Source organism: Hippoglossus stenolepis, chromosome 5 (assembly GCF_022539355.2).
Source record: "Hippoglossus stenolepis isolate QCI-W04-F060 chromosome 5, HSTE1.2, whole genome shotgun sequence".
In the NCBI taxonomy this organism is placed as follows: Eukaryota; Metazoa; Chordata; class Actinopteri; order Pleuronectiformes; family Pleuronectidae; genus Hippoglossus; species Hippoglossus stenolepis.
In genome coordinates, this window is record NC_061487.1 from 25,147,845 (window position 1) to 25,172,995 (window position 25,151).

The 25,151-nt window shown below is 41.6% G+C and overlaps 1 protein-coding gene across 1 annotated transcript in view; it reads right to left on the reverse strand.

The window, feature by feature from the left end:
- Positions 1 to 3,467: 3,467 nt before the first annotated feature.
- il34 (interleukin 34) overlaps positions 3,468 to 25,151 on the reverse strand; it is a 36,273-nt gene continuing 14,589 nt past the window's right edge. Inside the window, exons 3-8 of the mRNA XM_035157907.2 lie at positions 16,506 to 16,609; positions 14,941 to 15,018; positions 14,528 to 14,605; positions 11,362 to 11,469; positions 10,353 to 10,536; positions 3,468 to 7,018 (exon numbers count right to left, since the gene is read on the reverse strand). Of these exons, the coding sequence (XP_035013798.1) occupies positions 6,969 to 7,018; positions 10,353 to 10,536; positions 11,362 to 11,469; positions 14,528 to 14,605; positions 14,941 to 15,018; positions 16,506 to 16,609 (602 nt within the window). The 3' untranslated portion in view covers positions 3,468 to 6,968. The remainder of the gene's footprint in view (positions 7,019 to 10,352; positions 10,537 to 11,361; positions 11,470 to 14,527; positions 14,606 to 14,940; positions 15,019 to 16,505; positions 16,610 to 25,151) is intronic.

Sequence of the window (25,151 nt, forward strand, 5' to 3'; positions counted from 1 at the left end):
ATGTGAATGGGTGGAGCCGTCAGGATAATAGAAAGGTCGGAGTAAATGATGGGGAGGCTGGAGGCTGGAGGCTGGAGGCTGGAGACTGGAGGCGAGGGTGGGGAGCGGAACTGATGGCCATTTGAACTGGGTCCCTAAAGGTTTCTCCTCAGGTCTTGGGTTTAGGTGAGACGCTGGGAATCTAGGCCTCATTGGAAATTCATGTGATAATACATGTGTTATACAAAATAAAGTTGACTTGCCTTCATTTTCCATCTTCTTTCTTTCCTCAAAACCTGGAAACTTACTGATGAAGCGGTGGAGCGGACAGAACCTAATGAGCAATCAGACAAAGAAATGATGAAGATTATTTACTTGCTCACTCACGTTTTAAATCTGAACAGGAACAAAATACCCCAAACAAGACTTATTATCTCACTTTCCGCCAAAAAAATAAAATAATCAAAAATATAATGGCAACAATCTCAATATTGATATATTATGATCTATATTGTTCTTATTTTTTGTTGCTTAATATTTAAAAATACCAATGTTCCCTCTGAAAGCTTTGCAGAAATGACAAGTAATCAAAACGAGCTACGTTTAGCTTGAACATAGGGAGGGTAACATATAGAAATAAACCCTTTTGGGCCTATAGCGTCCTCGTAGAGACTCAACAGCTGAAGAGGGAAAACAGTAGTTACCATTTTACCTTGAAGTGTAAAGTTCAGTTCATGAACACTGCACTAACAAATCAGTACTGAACTGAAGGGGAGGCAGTGAGTTTAATCCCTAATCAGTATGAACAGGACCTTCACCTCCCTCAACTCTTCTCCTCTTTCAGTCTCAAGTCTTTCTTCCTGCCATGGGAATGGGAAAAACCCACAGGGATTAGGTTGTATGAATATTGGTTAGTGTCTCTCACCACATTCCTTCCATATGGTTATGGATCACTTCTCTTTTACTCTCTCCACATGATATTCAACATGATCCAAGGGACCGGCGTTTCTAAGCTTAAGGGCCGCTTCACTCTCATATTTCACTTTTTTGAAGAGGTTCATACAAAGTAGTTGCAGCTGTAGTTGTTAAACTTCACTATATTTGCAGTGTGCACATGCTATAAGATTGTGAGTTGTAAGTTGTAGCCCTGTCTCTGCATATTTAAATAATTCTATCTGGCTTCTTTCCACATAGACTCATAGACATTTATCTCATGAGCAGTTTGTTAATCTGAAAGAAATTCAGATCTTTGGCCACTCAAAATATTTACAAGATTAAATGTAGAATAATATTTTTGAAATATGTGAAAACTATATGTTTCAGTTATATGCAACAAAGTGCTTTAAGGTGTTGTTAAATATTTTGGGAAATACATTTATTCCCTGTCTTGCTGAGAAATAGATGAGAGGGCTGATACGGCTTTCATGTGCAGCTGAACCGATTAGCTTAGCTCGGTATGAGGATTAGAAACGGGGGGGGGGGAGTTAGCATATACCTGTAGCTCTACCCAAATGTTATGAAATCCACATACCAGAACCTCTAAAGCTCCGTAGTAAATATGTTATATCTTGTTAAACCCTTAAAACAACAGTTTGCTGCTCTCAAGTGGCTAATAGTCCCGGACTGTTAAAGACAACGCCAGGAAGTTATTGCTCTTGGCCAATAAATTGTTGGGTATTAGATTTAGATTTAGATTGCTCGCTGTTTCCAGTCTTTATGCTACTCCAAGACAATGAGCCGCTCGCTCCACCTTCTGCTCAGGACACAGGAGTTGTTCATGTTGTCACTGCTCATAGAAATGGCTGGTTTCTGAGGACCAGGGATCCTTGTGGTAAGTGGACTCGATTTATGTGGCACTTTTCTAGTCTGAACGACCACTCAAAGTGAATAATACAGTGCTTCCATATGCCGCACGTTTTCAATCACACGTCATTCTCCAAATTGAACCGAAATGGCAAGCTAGGGTTCAGAGTTCAGCCTGAGGACACTGCAGCCTTAGTCGCTGCCTGGCCTGTGTCTTGGCTCAGGTATAGTGCAAGAACTTTGCATCTTTCATGGTTTCTCCCAGAGCACTCAATGTTCTGGGGAGCAACCTTGGGAATCTCGCTGCAGCCGCTCTGACGGATGTCCAGTATTCCTGCAGTGCTCACAACACATTGGTCAAAGAGGAGGTTGGAGTCCTTTAGTAGCACCGCCTGTGGTTCTAGCTTGGCTGGTACACTAGATGAAGGTGTAGCGGAAGAGTCAGCCTGGTCAGCAGGGAGGGAAACAGTGTTGGGGTATCTCAACCAAGGCTGAGGGGCCAGGGGAGGGAGTGGGTTGAGAGGCTGTGTCTGTTAGCCAGCAGTCGGGTTATGGGCTGGAGAGGAGAGCAGGGGTTCTTGTCCTGCACTGGCTCTGTTTGTGTTCCGGCTCCTCTCTCGGCTCGTTGACCGACTGGTGTTTTAAGTTCTGTGGAGCCTAGGTGGTCTCGCTGAAGTCATCAATGCTCTTTTAATGCACGTCTTTCATCTACTGAAGGTCTTTCGCAGCTACCACATGTCATTGATTTCTCTGAGCATGGCTGGCATCACATCTCTGAATTTAGTGAAACCCAGTCCCAGTGAAGACGAGCTTTGTTGCATTTTTCAGTCGGGGCGGTAGGGTGCAGTCAGGGTCTTTCTTTCCTGGTGGCTCTCTCTCCGCCTTGTGTCTGTTGGGTCATTACCTTCTGGTTCTCTGGTTAAGCCGGGTCTGGTTTCTGTCAACTTCTGTTGTCAGTTGGTGGAACATCTTTTCAAAACAAGCTGAGACTGGTCTGGTTCCCAGGAGCAGCACAGTTGTTTGGTTTTATAGTGAGGGTCTTCAAAGGGTTCTCAGTACCCAGGCTCCCACTCTGTGACTAGGACTGATTCCAACTTTAAAAGGTGTGCTGGTAGTTATTACAGAGAGCATTCCTGCCACAACGTGGTGTCTTTGGTATGAGATGGTTTTTGTTTTGCTTTTGCCTTCGAGGAGGACGTCTTTTTACAGGCACTTATGGTTTTGTGAGGGTCATTACTTTCAATTTCTCTGCACTCAGACGTGTGCGTGTCGGTCTCCATGGCCAACGATGCTGAAAATGTTCAAATTGACATTGCTAGCCAGCTTTTACAACTTTACCATATATATTTAAGGTGTTTTCTTCCTGTACTTAGTCCACTAATATATATATAACCCTCACCCGAACCCTTTTATCTACAGTCTTAGTGGCTTTTAGTTTAACCTCTCAGACGAAATTCATGGGAGCTAATTTTTGGCACAAGAACAGTCTCTCTCTCTTTCTCTCTTATTCTCCATTTTCACCTTATTAACTGTCTTCACAAAGTTAGATAATCAACTTAAAAGAAAGAATATGACCAACACATCATTGAAAGACCTGCATTTTATTATGCAAGACAACTGAACACAGTGGAATAATAATGTCTTTAAGGGACTCTTTAACACTGACTGGACTCTGGACACAGGAGTAGTTGATGAAAAATTTGGTTTTTATTTTTCTTTCATAAAAGTATTGTCACGTAGCATTATACATTTCCAAAAAATAAATAAATTCAATATCTTGTGTATAAAAAAATCTGTTTCTTAAACATATCTTCAGACCACAGACAACAACCATCCGTGTGTTTGTAGTTTATCATCTTTCTGTTGTTGCCAGTCAGCTGTAGTAAATATCACTTCATCTTTACAATAAAGGATCTTTGAATACACCTTAAAATGCTCTTATGGTTACGAAAAGACAACCATACGGTTACATATGATCGATAAAGTATAATACAAATACACTTACTGCATTTAAAGAAATACACCAATATTTATCTTTCATCTGTTACATCATTACAGAGCTTCTTTTGTGTTGCCTCCTGAAACGCATGGAAGCTGCTCAACCCAATGCTTTATATATATATATATATATATATATTTATCAGAATAATTTAACATCATCATTCTCCCGACTAAAGAGTGACACTATTGGACTTGCAAAGCTTGTACGTAGATCATATGTGACATGAGGAGTGAGCGCATGAACAGAAACTGTAACTTTCACACAAACAAGTGAATTCTTACTGCAGTCTTGGGTGCAACTCAAATTTTGATACCTGAAGATTAGTGAAACATCACAATGTTGAATTTGTATGGAACAAAATTGTATTTCTACACACTTCTCAATAGGCAGACAGTGTCCTCTATGTGTTATTACTAAATCCTTCCTGTGCACCACCCAGACATCTTTGCTCTGTATGTGCCGACCGGGAACCCTCCACCATAATCGGATTATTCCTCCACCTTCATCATCATCATCGATAATCGCGCGAGGAATGTCAAATCCATGTGAGGAATGTGAAACAAAATCACATTTCAGTCGATTAACGAGACAAGATCAAGGCCGCATTCCAACGCCGACAGGTGCAGAGAGCCTTCAGGTGATCTGTTGATCCACTCAGCAGTGAACGTCCTCAGCACTGGATAACAATGGCTGAGAAAAGCTAAGTGGATTTCCTAACTTCCTCTTTCGGGGATCTGATGTGTGAAAATAATGAAATCACATTTGTTTCGCTAACTCATCCTTGACTAAACAGGTGCTCGACTTTCTGAGCCCAGCTGTTGGTCATTTTCTGCTGCTTGTTACTTACTGAGTGCATTAGGTCATTGGGTTCGTGACTGGTTTGGTTCAACTCCCTGATGAATATGAGTGAAACAAAACCCGTTTTCAGACATGACCTGTGGGTAAAATCTGGAGAACTGGGTCCAGAGCTTACCCAGAGTTTTCCTTTCACACCTGCACAACACAGGAGGTCTTCTGCATTCACAACAGCAACTAATACTCCGCATTATTTAGGCTTATTAACTCCGCTGCTGAGATCACAGAACAAAGCACAGAAACCGGCGTCGGCTCTTATCACCACAAACTCTCTAGACTCTGTTTGCATCCGTCGCATGTTGGAAGCGTCATCAACCCCCCACTCGCTCACGGTGAAGCGGGGGATCCCCTGCTGTGTTCACACATCGAATCATCCTGACTTTCTACGAACTTTTTGCCAGGAGGCCTGTGGATGAGGTTAAACATTAATTATACAGACTGTGGAGTAATGTTGCTCACTTTATATTTATCTCGACCAAGTTTTCACTGCTGTCTGCAGGATTACGCAAAAACTACTCAACCAATTACTATAAAATGTTGTGTTGGTGTGGGTCTGTCTTTAAGATAAATTGGGGGAGGAATGTGCCCTCAGATCAACTTTCTAGTCTTTTTCATTAACTTTTGTAACGGTCATTTTAAACTGTGTCTACCAAAGTTTCTCTCGTATGCACACAGGTTTGGGGTTCAAGGTGTTTTCTGTTGAGTGGTTCCTGATGTTGACCTGTAAGTCCAACTGCACGCGATAAAACAGGAAGTTACACAGATGAAGTTGAAGTTGATTTTTCAATTCTTTTCACACGTTGTCAAAACCTGTGAATTTGAGTTGACATGTAAATGTGAAAATAAAACAGCAATCAGACAAAGAATTGGAACTAATGACTATTTTGCTTGTCAGAATTTGTTGGTTTTAAACTAAATTTAACAAATGTAAAACATTTGAATATTGAGAATGGCCACTCACTACGTGGTATGGTTACAATTGTACGGGGTTGAGATTTAAATATTATCAATCGTTATAGCTTTTCATTCAGATTTAATTTCTAACATGTTCATTGTTGAAACTCCGAATCAAAATACTAGAAGCCCGAACACCCGAAGCCACTTTTGAGTTAATTGACAAAATGTAATTATGTAATTATTGTTAGTTCACTTATGTTTTACATTTAAAAAAATGTATAGGCTTGATTATACTGTTAACAAATTCTGACTGTGATGTTACTTCATGTTTGAAATATCAACGGTCACCTCTTTAAGCTTTAAGAAGAAAAATCTAAACTAGTAGCAGGATCTATATTCTACAGTAAATATGAAGATGCACGGCTCGGATGGAGGAAGGTGATCGTATGTTGTAGTTTTTCTGGGTTCAGCTCTCACTCACGCACGATAAACACATAGAAATAAATATGTTTTTGACAGTTTGTGATTATGCAGTTTGGGTCTATGGCACACTGGTAGAATATCACTTTAAATATAGGCTGTAGGTTAAGAAATGCATTGTCAACAATTGAAGAAGGAAGAGAAAACAGTAGTTATCAGTTTGCCTGAAGGTTTGAAGTTCGGTTCACATACACATGATGTGATGGGGCAAACGGAGAAGAGAAGTCTGTCTCGGGTACAAACTCGGTTGTTTTTCAATCCAATAACAATCCAATGTGTAGTCTCTCTTGTTGCTTCTGGTCGGGTCTCTGAGTTGGACCATCCAGGCCCAGGGGAGCACATCACAGGCTTTTTTTTGGGGGGGGGGGGTAGAGATTTGGCAAAGCCACAGTGATGTCCTCAGTCCAGGTGAAGTTCCCATCACTGAATTCAGGAGCTTGTGCTGCACTCCCCTTCTTGAATAATCCACTTTAGGAGAGAATATATCTATTATATTGATCGTACATCAGTTTAGTCCGTATGTGTGAACATGAATAATTCTCTTCCACAGCTGGAAACCCAAATACTACAGCATCAGTCTGAGATGCTACGAAGAGAGAAAAACACTTTGGGCTTCCTCAGTGGCAAAAGAGTTGGAAGGAGTTGGAGACTTTACTCCAAAATGAGCTTTATGTAAAGTAAAGAGTCCATATGCTCACAAAATAATATGAGTACTGTTAACGTGCCGATTGTTTCAGTCTGCTTTGATTCATGGAGCGTCTCCATCGGATCATCAAGACAATCTAGGCCCTCTTTGGTAGATATTGAGAAAGACTTATTCATGTTGACAAGTCAGGAATCAGGATTGAACTGTCTTGTTTCGCTGTGGGTCGTCCGTTTACCCCTCTCCCGACAGCCAATGATACAAATCCCGAGTCAGTATCCACAGGGCCTTCGCCCCACTCGGCTCTTCTCAGCTTTCGTCTTTCTTCCTCCCTTTCTTCCGATGGAAAACGCCACAGTCTGTGAAATAGACAAGATGAGAATCCATTAAGGGTCAAGGAACACGATTGGTTTGCTCATATGCCCACATTTAGTTGGTAATTACTAATTTAAATAAAAAAACTTGCTTTGAATTCCCAATTAACACTATAACTCATGAAATTATTATTAGATTTAAAGTGTAAATATTACACATTACAACTGTTTTTTAAAATCACATAATGAACTTAGGGACATTCAAGTCAGTAGTTAGGAACATTTATAAACTTAATTAGTCCAAAACCCCAAATGTGGCTCAACAATCGAAGTCTGAGCCGAACTGTGGATTTCAAGCTCAACTCAAACGCTGCAGCCCTGATTTTTGTAGTTATTTGTTGTAGTATTTATTTATTTCATTTCATTTATTTATCTGAATGTGTGTTTTAAAGAATCCTGTCGTTGGAACTCAAACTGAAGTGTTGACAGACGTGAATCCCTTTCCCATGATCAGTGGCACTGATAAACGATACCAGTAGCGACATGCTCCCTCTGTGTACCTGGATTGTAACAGTGTCTCACTTTCTCCTTCTCTTCTTCAGACCGCCTCCGTGTAAACCAAACCCATCATATCTCAGATGTGTGTGGTGTTGCCACAGAGCCGCAGTCCTCCCACACATCCCACAGTGTTGTTCACACAACTGAGAAACCACACCCGACTGACCTTCTGCTCAGATATCCACATCAATGTCAACACTGTGCAGCGGCGCACCACTTTCTGAAGAAGTAGTTCTTATCAGGGCAGAACAAACAAAGGACGTCCACACCTCAAGGTGGATTCCAAGATGTTTTGTTCGGAAATATGCGCCTGATTTACTACTTTGAACTGAAAAGTGAATTATGAGCACATGTGAATGACGAACACCGTTCCCATGCAGTTCTAATAGACAACAATGGGGTGGGGGTGTGGTTGGTGGGGGTGTGGTTGGTGGTGGGGGCTGGAGGTAACATTGAACCTTTTTGGGGTCGAGAGTTTAAATAGAGAAACGTGTCCATAGAGTTGTGAGGTTTTCACTCTACTTGAGATAAGGGATTCAGCCTCAGAGGGTTATTTTAAACATAAGGGTTTTTCCTGGCTTAAAATGTATGGGTGTAATCCTGTTCATGTGCATACACACGCACGTTTAATGCCCCTTCTACTGACTGAGGAGTTTGACTAATTACATGTTTGAAAAATAATGTTATTATCACAACACTACAAAGAGTGCATGATCGTTCCTCCGGCTCTGTCTTGGCTCAGTCGTTGGTTCACCTCACACACTTTTTATGAATAGTTTATTGTTGTGAAATCCTATTGTATCTTACTGGCTGGCTTTGGCATGTCACTCAAGCATGGACTTCCTCCTAAGGGTGACAGGCAGCTCCCCTGACGAAACAAAGGAGCAGGAACCAAACCAACACCTCTGCCTTGATAAAGGTAAGCACAGGTATATAAATCGTAGATTTGTAGATGTATCCCTTTCCAGCATTGCAGTCCCGGGATGGCACCGTATATCATTCAAGTTGGATTCATCGCCTTTTTCACAAGATTTAGAATTCTAAAGTTAATTCTAAGTACACGTTTTCGATTTTTGCTGAATGTCGCCCTAGTCTGAGGACAGGGAGACTTTTTGTATTTCAGAATTCTCCATTTTGTCCCTAATCCAAAGAGGCCAAGATTGTTAACTTTGGCCATAAATGTGTTTGTTTGCCTCGAGTCAAAGGGGTTATTGAGATTCTGGTGTCTTTGGAACACGCTGTGACTCACAGACAGACAAGGGAGTGATGGATTATCCTCAGGGATCGTTTTTGAGACTTGAGTTTGTATTTTCTACAATGAACAATGACACCGTTACAAATGAGAAAAACCCAAGATGACCAAAGTGGAGAAAAGAAAAGAGGGAAGTCTTCATGACCATCTTTCAGAGATGATTTAATTCCATGCTCAAAAGACTGTGAGCTACTTCTTATACTGGGACTTAAAACCCACAAGAGAGATGTTTCTTCAAGGAATGTAGTTTCCCAGATGTTAACATACATACTGTTGCATCGAGAAAAGGATTACCCTTGGTATAAGTGCATAGCAACATCTGTAAACCATCTGTGTAACATCTTTCTTGATACGCTGTTAGTGATGTTTAGTTTAACAGGAAATTAGGGATCAAGAATGAAGTTCAAAGAAGTCAAGAAGCATAATGACGCGAATTGGGAGAGTGGCCATCAAATTCTCCAGTTCTGGAATCCAAGGCTTTAGCATCAATGCTGCACTGAGAATCCAGCATGAAAATGTCAGAGGAGAAGGTGTCACTACAATGTCGGGATGAGCAGAACCAGCTGTTGCACAGGGAGAAACCCATTAGAAACCCATGCATGGAGATGACAATGACTCAGAACCACCCATGTCCACAAACTGGGGAAAACAGATCCCATTCAGAGGAGGGATTCAACCCCAGATCTAAAACTGAAGGAGGTCGGGAAGGAGAGAGACGCTCGGCCCTCGGAATGACATCACACCTGAATTACCCGAGTCGATAGCGTTCCAGTTGCACAGGAACTAGCCATGGTTAGCAAAACCAGTTCATAATGACGCATTACGCAGGATTTCACGCACATTAACACCACAGACATTGGACAGAACTATGTGTACGACAAATTTAATAACTGAATGTCGAGTAAAAAGTAAAAAGTGCCTTTCTACAACATATTTGGTCCATTCCCATGATTCTGTGGTGTGCTGGAAATCGTTCATGGAGCCAGATGTAAAACTGGCAGAGATATCATGTAGTTCTATAATGTGTGTGTGTGTGTGTGTGTGTGTGTGTGTGTGTGTGTGTGTGTGTGTGCGTGTGCGTGTGTGGAATTTAAATCCTGTGATAAATGTGTTTTTCGTATGTCTGCAGATTAATATCAGTATCACTTGTAAATCTCTCAGAAACAAAACCTATTGGTGCGTACTGTCCTGGCAGGCAAATCAATTTGAGTCACGTCTCAACTGACACCTAAATATAACAATATTCAGTTTCTGCCAATAGAACAAATTCACCTAAATCTTACACACTGGACCTTTAAATTGTTTTCTTCATTTCATACATTGTCACAAGGTTCTTTGCATAGCAAGGGTGTGACCTTACAATAGTATGAGAGAAACCCAACAGTCGGCAACAGTTTGAATGTGAAGAGTAAAAAAAAATCAACCTGTGTGAGTCTCACAACATGTTTGGTCCCCACAAGTTTTAGATTTGCATTGAAATGTCGGTTACTACATAGCGGTCCCATTAGGATTAAACATTTCTAGCTGTAGGCCACAGTGTTACTGCTGCATTTCATCTGTTATACTCACAGTCCTGCTGCGCGCCGCTGCTGGCAAAGCAGTCGCTGAAGAGGCAGTACATGGTTTGGCAGAAGTTGTCTAAGAGGGATTTTGGAGACGAGAACCTCCAGCTGGACTTCGGCACTCGTTCAGGCTCCTCTGTTAAACAATCCCAAATGTCCTGGACTGTCTCTGGAAGCTCTTTCTGGAACACCTACACACACGTGAACGATTACTGTCATTGGGATAAGATAAAATGCTTTTTTTGTAAATGTTGCTCCGGGATTCTGAGGTGAGTCAGGAAGAGGGAAAACTGAGACAATTCAGATGAATGGAAGAGATGCACGTCCTTGACCTCTTCAACTTTGCGTATATTTTTAACCAAATTAATTGAGATAACGATGGAACGCCACAAGAAAAGGACAAATTAGGATGAAATGTAGAACGTCTGATGTGGTTGTCTCTGCTGACATCAAACTCCCTGCTTAAACCTAAGTTATGGGGGGATGATGCCTGATAAAAACATCTGTAAGCAAATGGATCTGAATTTAATTTGTTCAATTATCTATGTCTGACGTTAAGAAGCTGGCCTTGAAGTTTCTATTGCTCCGACTTCTGTCCTGAAACGACTCAGAGTTCAGAAAAGACTTATTCATGCTGAAAAAATGCAGCGGAACATTTGATTTTTTTGATCAAATAGCAGTGAAGATGAGTCACAATCACAGAAGTAAAAAAACCAGCATCCCAGTCGTCATTACCCAGCAAAAAATCCCTCTTACGCATTTCACTCAATGATCAATGTGTTTACTAAATTCACCTTCAATTAACTTTTTTTGGGGTCATAAATAGCTGCGTTTAATCTTCTAATGATGAGGGCATTCATTCCCTGTATTGATAAATAGAATCAATGTGATATCCATCTGCTGCCAAATCTCATCTGACCCTCTGAGTCTGGGGGAAGTTAATTCACTTATTGAATTGCTTCATTTGCAGAGGAAGTGAATACAGCTGTGGTGCAGATCCGTGACCTCTGCCTCACCTCGGCTGGATGCGACTCCACAAAGACTCCCTCAGCATCCCTGAACCGTCGTTCCAGCTCTGCAGTGTACGGCCGCGAAGGATGTCTCTCCGCCATCACCCGGATGATCTGAAATTTAAATTAGTCTTTAGGTTAGTATATAACAACATTACCTTGTGAATGACACTATAAAGAAATCTAAAGTATCTTCTATCTAATCATTCTAGAAATGTCTGTCTGTATGTGACGTGCACATCTCAAGAACCATTCAGCTTATGGGCTTCACACTTGGAATATGTGTTGTTTAGCTATGAGGAACGTTAATCTTGTACTATATGCTACGATGAACTGATGAAGTGGAATCCATTCAAGGTCAAAAGAGGCCCCCCCCCCACCACCAGCCTCACAGAAGCTGTTTCCCACGACAGGGAAAGACCTGGACCCTCAAACACTAATCTGCAGCATGCAGGGCATCGCTGTAAGTAAAAGGTGGGCCTTGTCTTCAGGCTAACAGAGTTACGTAGCTCAGAGAAACATTTTTGTTAAGTGCAGTTGCTTTTCCATATTTTCACACATAGAATAACCAATAGGAAGTAATTAATAACCTAAAATGAATAACGTTGTTCTCTTTGGAGCTGCTGTCTGGTCGCTTCCTGATGGAGTCTGTGTGGTGAGTCCAGGTCAGAACCTGGAGGTGGAGAGAGTCACATCAGTGGTGACCTGACCTGGACCCACCACACAGACTCCATAACCACCCAAGACGGCCAGACAGCGGCTCTTCTTCCTCCGCAGGCTGCGGAGGCTCAACATGGATTCCAGGATTCTCTGCAACTTCTACAGGTGCACCATACAGAGTATCCTGACTGGCTGCATCACCGCCTGGTACGGCAGCTGCACCGCCCTGAACCGTAAAGAGGTGGTGAAGTCTGCTCGGGGCACATCACCAGATGGAGCTTACGATCCAGGGAGGACTCACCCAGCGGTGCAGGAAGAAAGCCAACCGGATCATTAAGGACACCAATCACCCAGGTGTAGGTGTATTTAAATATATATATATATATCTTTTTTTATTTTATTTATTTTTTATATTAAATTCTATATTTATTTAAATTTTTTGCTTGTGTAATATTTCAAGCATTGCTAGGAGAGAGCCTGTGACCAAAGCCTTTCATTGCCAGCGACTGCTAAATTTAATTGTTGTGCACATGACAATAAAGTCTTGAATCTTGAATCTTGAATCTTGGATCTTGGATCTTGGAATTCCTGCTGGATCCAACATGTAATGAAGTTGATATTTTTAGCTTATTGGGGGTTGATTTCATTAAGTTGGTGGTCGGCCTCTAAGTGCATTACTGTCCACAGAGCCTGGTGTGTTGCAACCGACTGCGAAGAACCATGAGACTCACTTAGCTCTAAACGAGTCAGTATTAGGTTAAGTGAGCATCAACTGTGGTTTGAGGGTGTTGCCATTTTGAATAACTGGGGGTTATTTGCAATCAGTGCCTCCTTAATGCAGGGTTAGGGTTAGATTACAGAGGCTTGGGCCCCCGAGGTTAAAGAGGGCTCAACAGAGAGCTGTGGGGGGGGGGACACGCCTCATTAGGTTTCTCAGCAGCTTAAGTGAGTGGCACTTGCTAGTTCAGTTTTGACCTGAAGGCAAAAAGCGGGTGAGGAGGGTGTTGCACGTTGTTTAAGTGTCTTTTCTTTCATCAAATAATTTGTATTAAAAATCATTCTATCTCAAATCAAATCTATCTCATATCAAAACATTCTAAACACACCTTACAATACATCATGAATAAAACCATGAAGAATAAAAGCCAAACCAAACATTAGAATCACATTAGCAGACGCAAGCACCTATCAATACGACATATGGAACAAAAGAATAGTTCAAAGTAAAACCAAGGTTCAAATCAGGTACTTCAACAAAAATCTATATGTAACATTTTGTGATGCTGATATTGTGACATTTTAAGATGTGAAAATTATTAATAACATGTCAAATATTCTTTCTCTGTTTTGGTTGATATAAGTTACAAGTTCTATTTAGTTTGACCTGGAATGACTGAATTTAACATCAGCTCCTCCCTCTCTCTTTCTGTGCACGTAGCTTCGTGGCGATAGAAAAGATTGAGGAGCATTTCGACCAAACTGTAAAAACAAAAAGCGCTTTAGTGAGCGGCGTAATTCTATTGGCCGAGTTGTAATAAAAGGAACCGCAGCATTTTATGACAGGAACCGGGTCATTAATACTTCACATGTCAGGACTTTGATGCCCGAGCAGATTTACTGTAGACGGAATTCAGTTCTCTCATGAGATGCTGTGTTCTGCATTTAACCGACTAAATATGTCCCAACGGTAACTGACACTCTGCGTTTCCACTTAAGAGGGAAGTGGGCTCAACATGCACCGATTCTTCTAATTAAGCCAATTAAAGAAACTGAATTTACACGACTAGTTGGTTACAAAGTTTTACCTGTTTGTAATACAATAAATTCACATTAACAAGTGCAATATATTGTAGAGTCCAACAATTTATCACTTGGTTGTAGATCTTGGGATTTTGGGATCTCAGATAAGTTATATTTTACAGGATAAACAGATCCTGTGCAGAAAAGATATATAAAATGATAAGAGTTTACATTTTATAGAAACAAATTTCATTTACTTAATTCAAGTTCTATATAATTGGTTGTATTTGGGTATTCTTGTTTATCTACAACTAATTTGTCATAAGTATTTGATAACGACATCTTAGGAGTCACTGCCAACTTTTTATTTCATGTATCAGCCAATATATCAGCATTGGGATTTTCTATTCCTTAATATTGTTAGCCAAAAATACATATTGGTCAAACATATTAAAACTGTTGTGTCTTAAGTAGAACACACACTCACTGGAAAGCTTGTTCTAAGTGAACAGCCCCTGATTTGTGCTGCACGGTGAATGGACATCATCCGGCTGTTTGTATTTTATGACCCTCAATCAACTTCAATTACATTTTTCCATCTCTGTTTTTCCATCCCATGCACTTCTGACATTCAAAGCTAAATGAGTGTTGCAAGCTGCTAATGTGTCTCTTAGCGTCTCATATTGGTTTTGAATGACGACAGAGAGACACTGTCTTTGTACTTGGTATTTTGAAGTGATCCTTATCTCAAAGGAAAAACTTTTTTCCGTACCTTTTTTAACACTCCTTGGTTGACCTGGAACCACAGCCTCTGGAGAACCAGCTCATCCAATCCCTCCACCTGCAACTTCTAATGAGGAGAGGAGAGGAGAGGAGAGGAGAGGAGAGGAGAGGAGACGGAGACGAGAGGAGAGGAGAGGAGAGGAGAGGAGAGGAGACGAGAGGAGACGAGAGGAGAGGAGAGGAGAGGAGACGAGACGAGAGGAGAGGAGAGGAGAGGAGAGGATGTATAATGTGAAATTATTAACGGCTCAGGTTCAGTTGGAGGTTTAATGGTCTGATGTCTCCAGATCTCCAGATTAATGGTGGAATAAAGCCAAAGGCTTCAAGTCTGGATTTAGGCAGGAAATGGAAGAGAGTCAATAAATCAAGACTCAAAGAGTAAAAGCTTGTCATCATTTTTACCATTCTGCGGATGTTTGACAGTTTGAAGATTTCCTTCTGATGAACCCTGATGGTGTAGTTGATGGGGAAGTTGTGCTTCTGTAACACAGTTAAAAAGAAGGGAGAGAGAAATTACAAATCCATTAATGTTTTATTCATCAAATGATCAATTTGCACACTTTAAAAATCCATTAATGTTTTCAAATTAGTTGGAACATAAAACAAACACTTTCAAGTTCATAAGACACAAGGCCGCCATTGTGTCCTCGTGTGGGGAAGGAAAACTTGAAGTTAATAATCTTAGTTTTATTACAGTATTTTTTATTTGTATACACACGATGTTTGATTATTATTGCTGAAAGCAGTTTAATTTACTTGACAAGGAACGTATTCATACTTTATCAAGACTGACGACCCAACTGAGGTTTTATTGATGTTATCAGAGTTTGAAAACCGCAAATATGAAAACCCCCGGATAGTTGAGTTTTGAAAACTTTAACCAGGCAGATATATTTTAATTTATGTCACTAGGAAGTGATTTTGACAGTGACACAAATTTGGGAATGAGTTAGACAGGGGCGTATCTAGGGGTGGGGGCCAAGGGGGCACTGGCCCCAGCTGCAATCTGATTGGCCCCTGAAGTGGCCCTGTCCCGTCAACAGGCGTCAGGATCTCTCATCTTTTGTTTCTTCTATTTTGATGATGCTTCTTTTTTTAAACATATCTTCGTGCAATCTTATAAATGATCGAATCCTCCTTTAAATCCAATTGAAATGAAAAACAATGTTTCAATTTATGTCGTAAAGTCTCTTCTTGTTGTAACCATTGTTATTATTTTTGTTTTCTATTGTCCACTTGGCTTTAGGGTCAATACCTTCAAAGAGATGCCAATACCAAACACAGATTAATATATTAAAGTGTGTTTTTGGAGTGCAAGATGTTGCTGTTAAAAAAAAAAAGCAGCGCAGACACACGGACAAGCTTGTGCAACACAGGAACTTCAGAGGTGAAGCTATGGATGCTTGGAGAGATGGATGGACAGACAGGTGGACAGACACAGACATGAGGAGCACAAGAGAAGACAATATGGAAACTGACTGAGGGATAAATACCACGGCAACGTTTTGGAAAATGAAAAACAGGTCAAGTTTGAGAGTTTGTGAAATGGAAAACAGGAAATTTCAAAAAGGTGCACAGTGTTTAATGGTCGCTTGTTCTTTGAGGTATGTTTTCTCTGGTGAGGTGGGTGTGACACAGCTGTAACCCGATCAAGACTAAAGATTCAACCTTCATAATGAAACACAATTGTTTAATGAGGTTACAGGTGCCGTCTCTTTTTTCTCAATCACCATCATTTCCCTTTAAACAGAACCATTTAAACAGTTTGCTTATGTCTGGCTGAACGTGCCCCAGGTGAGGAGGTGGGTCTGGAAAAGTCTGGGGGTTATCTCCCAGGCAGGTGGCGTACGACAGCAGAGTCAGAGGTCGTGACAACAGGCCACTCACTTTCCCACACCTGGGGGCACTTGCTGAGCTGACAATGCCTTCTCGGACATATTCTTACAATCCTGTCATCATTCTCTCACCATGTACCGTCGCCTGTGGCTGAGGCTGTCGTTGAGCGTCTTTAAGGGCGTGCACATGCTGGCTGGCGTCAGGGCCGTCAGAACAGGTTCAAGCAGACACAGGCCTACGGAGACAAGAGCAACAGATCACCAGGTGAACTTTCATTTTTCAGCAAAGTGTAAAACTGCCGTGCACGTGCCAGGACTCAGAGTATATGCTCACAGTCTACATACGGACTGGGTCTGTGTTTGTTTTATAGTCTGGCTACAACACATAGAGACACGGGGTTACTTGACTTGTTTGGCCTGTCTCAGTAAATCAGTGTTGTGTGTAACACGTGTGTAGGTGCACAGGGTGTTTCTATGCTTGTGTTGTGGCGTGATTCCTATGAGATGGACAGGATGATTACATTGGTTTAACAGCTTCAAGCGTAGACCATATATAAAGACGGAACGACATGACAGCTCCCCACAAGTGCCCCCTGGTGGCTGGCAACAGTACAGGTCACAAACTGGCTGCCTCCTCCGTGAAAGTGGACGGGACATGGAGCAAAGTACAAAACGTTAAATACATTTACTCAAAGATTGTTTCTGTCTTTTGAGGAAGTCCTTATCACACTGATGTATGTTCAAGGGTTTATATTTCTGATAAGTTTGGTTTTAAGTAGTTATTTGACGCTATTAAAAACAGCCCAATACCAATGCTCCACACCACGATTTCTGTTGGTTAAAAACAGCGCTTTGATAATAATCATTCACAGCGAGAGACAAGACTTGAAGTCTAACTTCAGCACTTCCTCTTTGAGCCCTTCTGGGTCAGTTACGCCACTGACGTGTACTCAATAGCACGTTGACCTCGTGGTGACTTCAGGGAATCCCCACAGTCAGTAGGAAACCACACACGTCAACAGCTTGTTCTACACATTTCTACAAGTGACCGATGCTCTCGGCTTTCTCTTGACCTTTGTTTCATTTACACGGACTCACTGTCCTTAAGCCTTAATCCTATCTGGTAAAACGCTCCAGTAAAACACACACAGGGGTCAGATTTGCAGAAAGCTTCGAGATAATCAGGCTAGCGAGTCATTGTTTTGAATCGTACTACTTTTGTGTCAGTCTATCACAGACAGATGGGGTATTGTTTCATTACTTCAATCAGGTACACTACTTCTACGTGGCTTCTTCTTCATCACTTTACTGCCGTCAGTATTAACTCATTTGTGGGATTCATATTCACTCCCCCCCCACCCCACTGCTCCACCTTTCGCCCTGCAGTAATCCGTCACATTTTGTTGAGTGCTCCCACTCGGCGCCACACGAAACAACATTGGAGTGAATGGATTTGAACTGCGATTCTCTCGTCATCCCAAAGTCACCTGACAATAAAACAGCTTTTCGATTCTCAGCACAAGGTTTCTCTGGTTGGACATCTGTCTGCAGCACAATTCCCAGTGGCTAACAGTCGGCTGAAGTTACTGTAGCGCGTTGGTTTCCCTCTCGCTCTCATTCCTCTCGCACAATTACCCTCTGACAGCGGACTTTTAACACCTCAGTCTTCATCATCAGTGACTGACGTAGCTCCTGGCGGTCTGACAGATTTTCTCTCTGGTTCATATTTGAGCTGGCCTTCAGCACCGCCACACAGGCAGCGGGCCATAAAAATCTCCATTAACGTTTTATTGTCTTTTTACTGGGGTGCGCATGAAAGCGTGCTGCATGCGAGACGCTAATAACTAGCTTAAACTTGTCATGAATTTATTGCAGAGCACGTTTCACTAGCTTCTCTAGAAACTCTTGCAGGTTAAGATGGAATAACGAAACATTTGAAAATCCTGAAATATAAAAACCCCAATCAACATTTTGTTAGTTAGTCAATTCCACAATCTGAATTGAATATTAAGCCAAGGATAGAGTCAGAAAGCTCTGAATTTGAACTACAGTCCCAAATCAAGCGTCATTTACATAATTTACTGATCATTACAAACAGTTATAATCCCTCTGGACATGATGATACGATAGAGTCATAAAAAGTTCTATGAATCTGACAGAAATGTGTTTTGGGATTGTTTCACATTCCAGGAAAACTACAGGTTCACAGCATCAGATGTTGTTTTTGAATAGAAAGCTTCAGTGTAACCAGGTCTCCGATGAAGAGGGTTGAGTAAAAAAAATAAAAACAGTCAGAGAAACTTATTGTGACAGCTACCAAGAGCCTGTGATTGACTTTGAAGATAATCAAATTAGAGTTTCACTCATTAGTTGTCTTCATCTTTCAGTAACTGTATAAGTAAGACAAGGTTTCGATGATGACTGGCATCTCTGCAATAAAAGCATGTCAGGGAAACTTTCTCACCAAAACAAGTTTAAAAAAAATGAATTAAAGCAGATGTTGGAAACAAAGCCTGCTCTCAACTGAACTGATGGGGACACGTTGACACTATTATGTGTCATGGAGTCCCGTTTCTACACAAAGCCCGGAGCCTGCATTACCCACAGTTCGACCAGGGTGAACAGTTGAGGTGAGGGTGAGGGGTGGAGGGTGGTCAGCGCAGCAGGAGCCCGGACATGATGTAGAAACTCTGCTGCAGAAGTCGTTTTGTTATTTTGTTTACCGGACATCAGCACCGGCATCGGGCCTTTTTACCAACAGCTTTCGAAATCAGTCGCATGTTAGGAAACATCATCAACACGCCCACTTGGACACTCTCTGGAGGTTTAACTAGGAGGCTGGCAGGAAACACTGACTTCTCACACAAGCCCCTCTGGATAAAGTCAGGAGGTCATGAACGCACATCCGTCCGGGGCAACTTGGGTTACGGCATCTTGCCCGAGGAACCTTCCTTTGAAAATTCCCTGAGGTGCTCTACACTTTTGCATACAATGGAAGAAGAAAGATCAAAGTAGTTTTGTTCGTAATAAAAATGAAAACCAAGATCCTGACATTTTATGTAAATCTTACATTAATATCATGTAATTTTGCAGCAGGAAAATACATGTGAGGAAACAACGAGTGATGGCTTCCCTTTAAACTGAAGCTTTACATTTCTCATAAATATCATTGCTTCTCACAAGCTGAGACATTTACAGTTTACGACTGAATTAGAATCATAAACTGCTCCGAGAAAGACGATCGGCCCTGAACGAAAAGAAGAGCTCTTTGGATCGTGGGAATACTATTACTATTACTATTATTTTAAGAATGCAATAAAAGGGATTTGCATCTCACCTCACATGAACATGCTTGTCTTGCCATTTAACACATTTTCAGGTTAAAACATTTTTCCTGAACCCAATGCAAAAACAAAACATTTGACAAATAATTGAATAAGAAACCACTTTTACACACTGACCACACAACTCCGGAGATCTCGCTTGTTTTGCAAAGTTGTTGCAGCACAGCATGAATTATTTGGAAACCTTAGAGCTCGAGTGGAAGAACTTCCCCCGGAGCTAAAACTGTAGCTGCCACTTTATCCAAACCCTCATGCACTGTGAGTATGTTAAATCTGCTACACTATAAGATCAGATTCATTATTATTATTATTATTATTCTTGATATATTATAATAATAATCTATTCTTCCACTGTATCCCAAAGTAGAAGGGCGCTCAGAGAACACAGTCCTCCGCCAGGGCCCATGAAAACCACATCTAAATTTAATAGAGTAGATTACCACTTTTACCAATTTCTACATAAGCAGTGTTCACTTTCAATTTAAGGAAAACCTCATGTTTTGATAACTGGAACTGGCAACACTCCTCTTATGAAACCACATTTAAATTCCCTTCAGATTTCTACTTGGATCTGCACCAAATTGCACTAAATCATTCCTAGCAAGTAAATCCATAAAGATCCATGAAGTATTCTCTGAGAAATCAACGTAAACATTAAAAAATAAATAAAATCTTGCATAGTAACAAAAGTGACAAAAATCTGGATCCACACCAAATTTCAATGGGCTCTTCTCTGACCCACACCACACCTTCTTCCAAGTTTCATGGTAACCCCTCAGGTGGATTTTTTCATAGACCTGCTAACGAAACACACGCAGACAAAAGCAAACCCTCTCTCGCTGAGGTAATAACTGAAGTATTGTCACATTCAACAACACAACAGCAGTGAGAATTTCATATTTTTAACACAATTGGTCGTAAAACCACCTCCGACCGCTCCATCTTCTATAAGAACAACCATATGTGTCCTTGCATGCGTCTGTGTGTTGTGTGATACCGACACTCTGCTGACAGCCTTTTAACTCCCAGGTAAGAGGGTGGAAGAGCCGCTGCTCCATCTGGAAGTCATCCTTCGAGTAGAGCACAGAAAATGACTCTCAGATGAAGTATGCAAAAGCTCAATATCCAAGAAAAGTCTTTGTTTTGTTTTTTATTCACAGCTGCTTCTTTTTACCTGCATTGAATTCCACTATATCCAGACCATTGATGCAGAGGAGCAGCTCGTTATAATTGTTTTACTCACGTTACATTACTCGTACCGTATATTACGAGGAAACGACTGCCCCTTGATTTAGCAGTGGGACAATATGAATTGAGTCATCTCAGCTAGTTTGGTTGTAAATGATGATGGATGTGTGTATGAGTCTGTGCTGGCTGTCAAAGAACTGCACATGTGCAAATTTCAGAGAGGCTGTAAATGCTCCATAAAATGTGTTCCTGCATCTGATCCTGCGTGCAGGCACATGTCGCTACACGTGCGAATGCTTGTAACTGTGTCTGCATGTGTGTTTGTGTTTCAGTCTGTGTGAAAGAGAGACTGAATGGAGTAATTTGCACTGATTTTTTTATTTTATAAGTGTTCTTGGCAATAGTGGCATGATTTTTGTAGTGTTTCAGTCTGTTGAATCTGTTTGAGCCACACACACACACACACACACACACACACACACAACTGGGAGTGATTCGTTGGTCAAACTGTTTTCAGATAAAACAGATAGATAAAATAAGATAATTTAAGATAAGATAATCCATTATTAGCCCCTCAATGGGAAAATGTGGAATATTACAGGAGCAAGTCAAAAATAGGCAGCAATAAGTAATAATAAGTATCATAAGTGTAAGGAAATATAGACAAATATGAATGGATTCATTTAACGACTTGTGAGCGGTAGCCTGCGATCGGTGGCCCTAATCCCATTCCATCAGTCTGGAAACTACTGCAAACCATCCACAATGCTTCTGAATGATAACTCACAACTCTAAAACTTCTATCATATCTACTTAACTGACTTCCAATATGCAAAGAGTGTATTTACGATTCCGCAACGTACTTATATAAAAGCAGAGATCCCCTGCTGACTTGATCTGCGCCTCATTTAGTAGGAAAAGTAAGTGTCTCTACAGTGAAAAGCCTGATTGACCCTTCAGGGGTTTTAGCTCCTGTCAGTACCCAAGTGGCAACATTCCTCAGGTAGCTTTTCTCTGAAAAAAATTAGTGGGACGCACCTGTGCCTCCGGCCCTGTTTGAGTGTTGGTGGTAAAGGAGCTGCCCGCTCTGAGACCACTGATACATTAAGTAGTTAAAAGTAGCACAACAACAACAGTAAATTATTACACTATAATATCAGGTCAAGGCTTTTGCCTCTGATACTTAAAGTTTATCGTGCTGAGAACACTCGTATGTAATTTAACTTAAAACCTACACACTGACCTTCACACTACGTCTTGAGTCCCTGAGAGACGACTGCGTGTTTCTCTTGGGCTGAACGAACCAACAGCAAAAGCTGGACACGTGGCTGTCGTGGAAGTATTTGCTCTTCCCCTGGGTGAAATCCAGAGAATTGGCTACAGAGTTTACCCAGAGTTTGTCTTTCACACACGCACAACGCAGCGGGAGGTTCTCTGCACAGATGCGTTCACAACAGCATCAAATCCTCTGCATGTATCAGGCTGAGCAGACTGAGGCAGGAAGTGACGATATGCACCTCTGCAGTTCATGTGTGAGCTTTAGAGGCCGCCTCCACCGAAGAGCTGAGGCCTGAGCATGGGGTCAACTTTTTCTAAAAAGATCAGGGTCCATGTTCACCAAAAATATTCCTCTATTAATAGGCTGATCAATACACACACCATTTTAACCACACAATTCCACATCCACTTTACCCACTGCAGGAAATTGAACGGAGCGTAGCCTAAAAGCTGGAGGTAAACTGTTCTATAATTCAGAGAAACACACAGAAAACTATTAGAATGAGGTTATTTTTCTCCATCTGTGCTGTCATTTGTCTTTTAGCTCTCCGGTGCACTCATGTATTTGGTGGTGTGTGCTGCAGTGGAGGAATACGAACAAATGGAGAGTAATGACTCCTTTTCCAGGGTTATAACCCTATTGAGTCTGTCGAAGGTGAGAGGACGGAGCCTGCGAGGACGGGCTCGTTCCGGGAGACTCCACAAACAGATAACTGAGACACTGAGTGATTTATAACCACACAAACATCACTGCTCTCTGCTCTTGGTTTTTCTCAGTCCACAAACTGAAACCTTAGTACCCGTGATAAATGTGACCATTTTTTCTGCATTAACTCATTCAATTTTAAATATATATATATATATATACACAATATACTTTACAACCTCTAAAACATGTCAAGCAGACTACACACATCGTGCGTCCATCTACACAACAGCAATCGTCTCGAGTCTGCATTTGTGTAAAATCTCCTCATGCTTCCACAAGTCTTCTCATGCTTCTGGCAAAGACTGAGGTGAAGACAAGGACTTCAACTTCGAAGAATCCAGCTCTATGGTCGACAGTGTGTCCTCAGACAACCCCATCAATCCTGTGAACAGCTCACAACAATAACTTCTGTCTGGCTGTCAATTTCTAAAATGTATCCTCCACCATTCATCTGCATGGATGCACAGCTGGGCTCCACCACAGCGAGCGCTCAGCAGGAAGAGAAACATGCACGACGGGTCGTCACGATATCACAAATAAGTAAATGGGTTCAGGTAACGGGCAGATTAGTGTGCATGTCTTTGGGCTGTGGGAGGAAACACAGGAGGATTTCAGAAGTCAGATCTGGACACAGGCTTCTTGCTCTGAGAAGGGAATTTAATTTGCAAGTAGAACCTGAACTACTCACTCGATTTGCTTTTGCACACAAACCATGAGTGGGCCCCACTCACCAGCTCAACTTCAGCCTGAGTGTGAAGTGTGAAACCAATGTCTCTTGAGGATGTGAGGACAATGCATTTTTTAAAAGTGACAAAACAATGTTGCCGCAGATGGGCCAAACCGAAATGAAAAACACATTGAACCCACAAGTGGACGACTGCATTTTTCGTCACGACCACGAACGTGAAACCACAAAAGATGAAGTGCGGGGCGGCACCCTGACACACTCTGTGCGTCTGAACCACGACGAGCTGTCAGTTGTCCCTTTATCTCTGGTGCAGCCTCTGCAGACCATCTATAACCCTGAGCTGCACGACAAGTGATTGGTGTCTTCCGGGTCCGAGTCCCAGCTGCACCACTTCTCTCCGTTTTCCCTCCAACCCTTTTTGGTTTATGTTTGAACCCCGCAGCTGGTAATCTTTCTCATTCTGGCTTGTTACAATGCTAAATGGATTCACACAGCGCTTCACACTACTACGTTCTCAGTCAAGGATCCCTCTGGAGAAATATGGAGCCAGGAATCAAACCACTGACCCTCGGATTAGTGGGCGACCCGCGGTACCTCCTCACCAACTATATATGAAATATGGACCGTTAGCCCCGTCTGACTTGATTTCAACAGCCGGTCCTCTTCAGTAAATCTTTTGAAAGTGGCCACCTGTGGAGGTTCGAGGTCAATCACCAATAAAACCTTTATGGTCAAGGATTCTATTTCCACTTGTGACTTCAATTTCTTAAGTTTCTGTTTGAGACTCGGTCAGATGCCAATTCTTCTTTCGTCGTGGTTTATCCCATTGCACATACATTTTGGAATAGTCCTTTGTTATCTGGACGGGGGGCAGATTGAAAAATATACGTCAACCTTTAAATTTGGGGCCATTACATCACTTTTCTTTTGTCAATCTCATACATACTCTGAATCTAATTCTTACATATGGCCTGGATCCTGTCAATCTACATACTATGAACATGCATGTTCCTGATGATGCAGCTGTCTTTCTTAGTGTCCCGCCGGCGCCTCCGATCGCTCACCTGAGAGGCTATTAACCCATTTGACTACAGACAATATAGAAAGATGGACGACTTGACCTCCCCAACGGTGAAGCTTGTCATTTATCTCCGGTTGTCAAGATGTTAAAGACCCATATTATTTTACTGGAATTCCATATGTACAAAATACCACTGCAAGTGCTTTTATGACCACATGTTATGACCACATCTATTTTGAAAAAAATTTTTTGAAAATAGATTTTAAAAACGTACTGCTGCTTTTGAAATCACAGAGCAGCCTTGCCCCATCTACCATTAACGACCTTTTCCAACACGTCCATCCCTGTTCGTACTCGCAGATCTGCAGACCAGCTGTTGCTCCCGGTCCCAAGGGGGACAGCTTGAGACGAGAGGGTGGTGGGGCTCCTCTGACGGTGGAATAACCTTCCCTCGGGAACCGGACAAGCTTCGTTTCCATTTCTTGATTCCATTAAAACTGTAAAAAATATGTTTTGCTTATTGTTCAGATTTTCACACACAAGTCCAAGG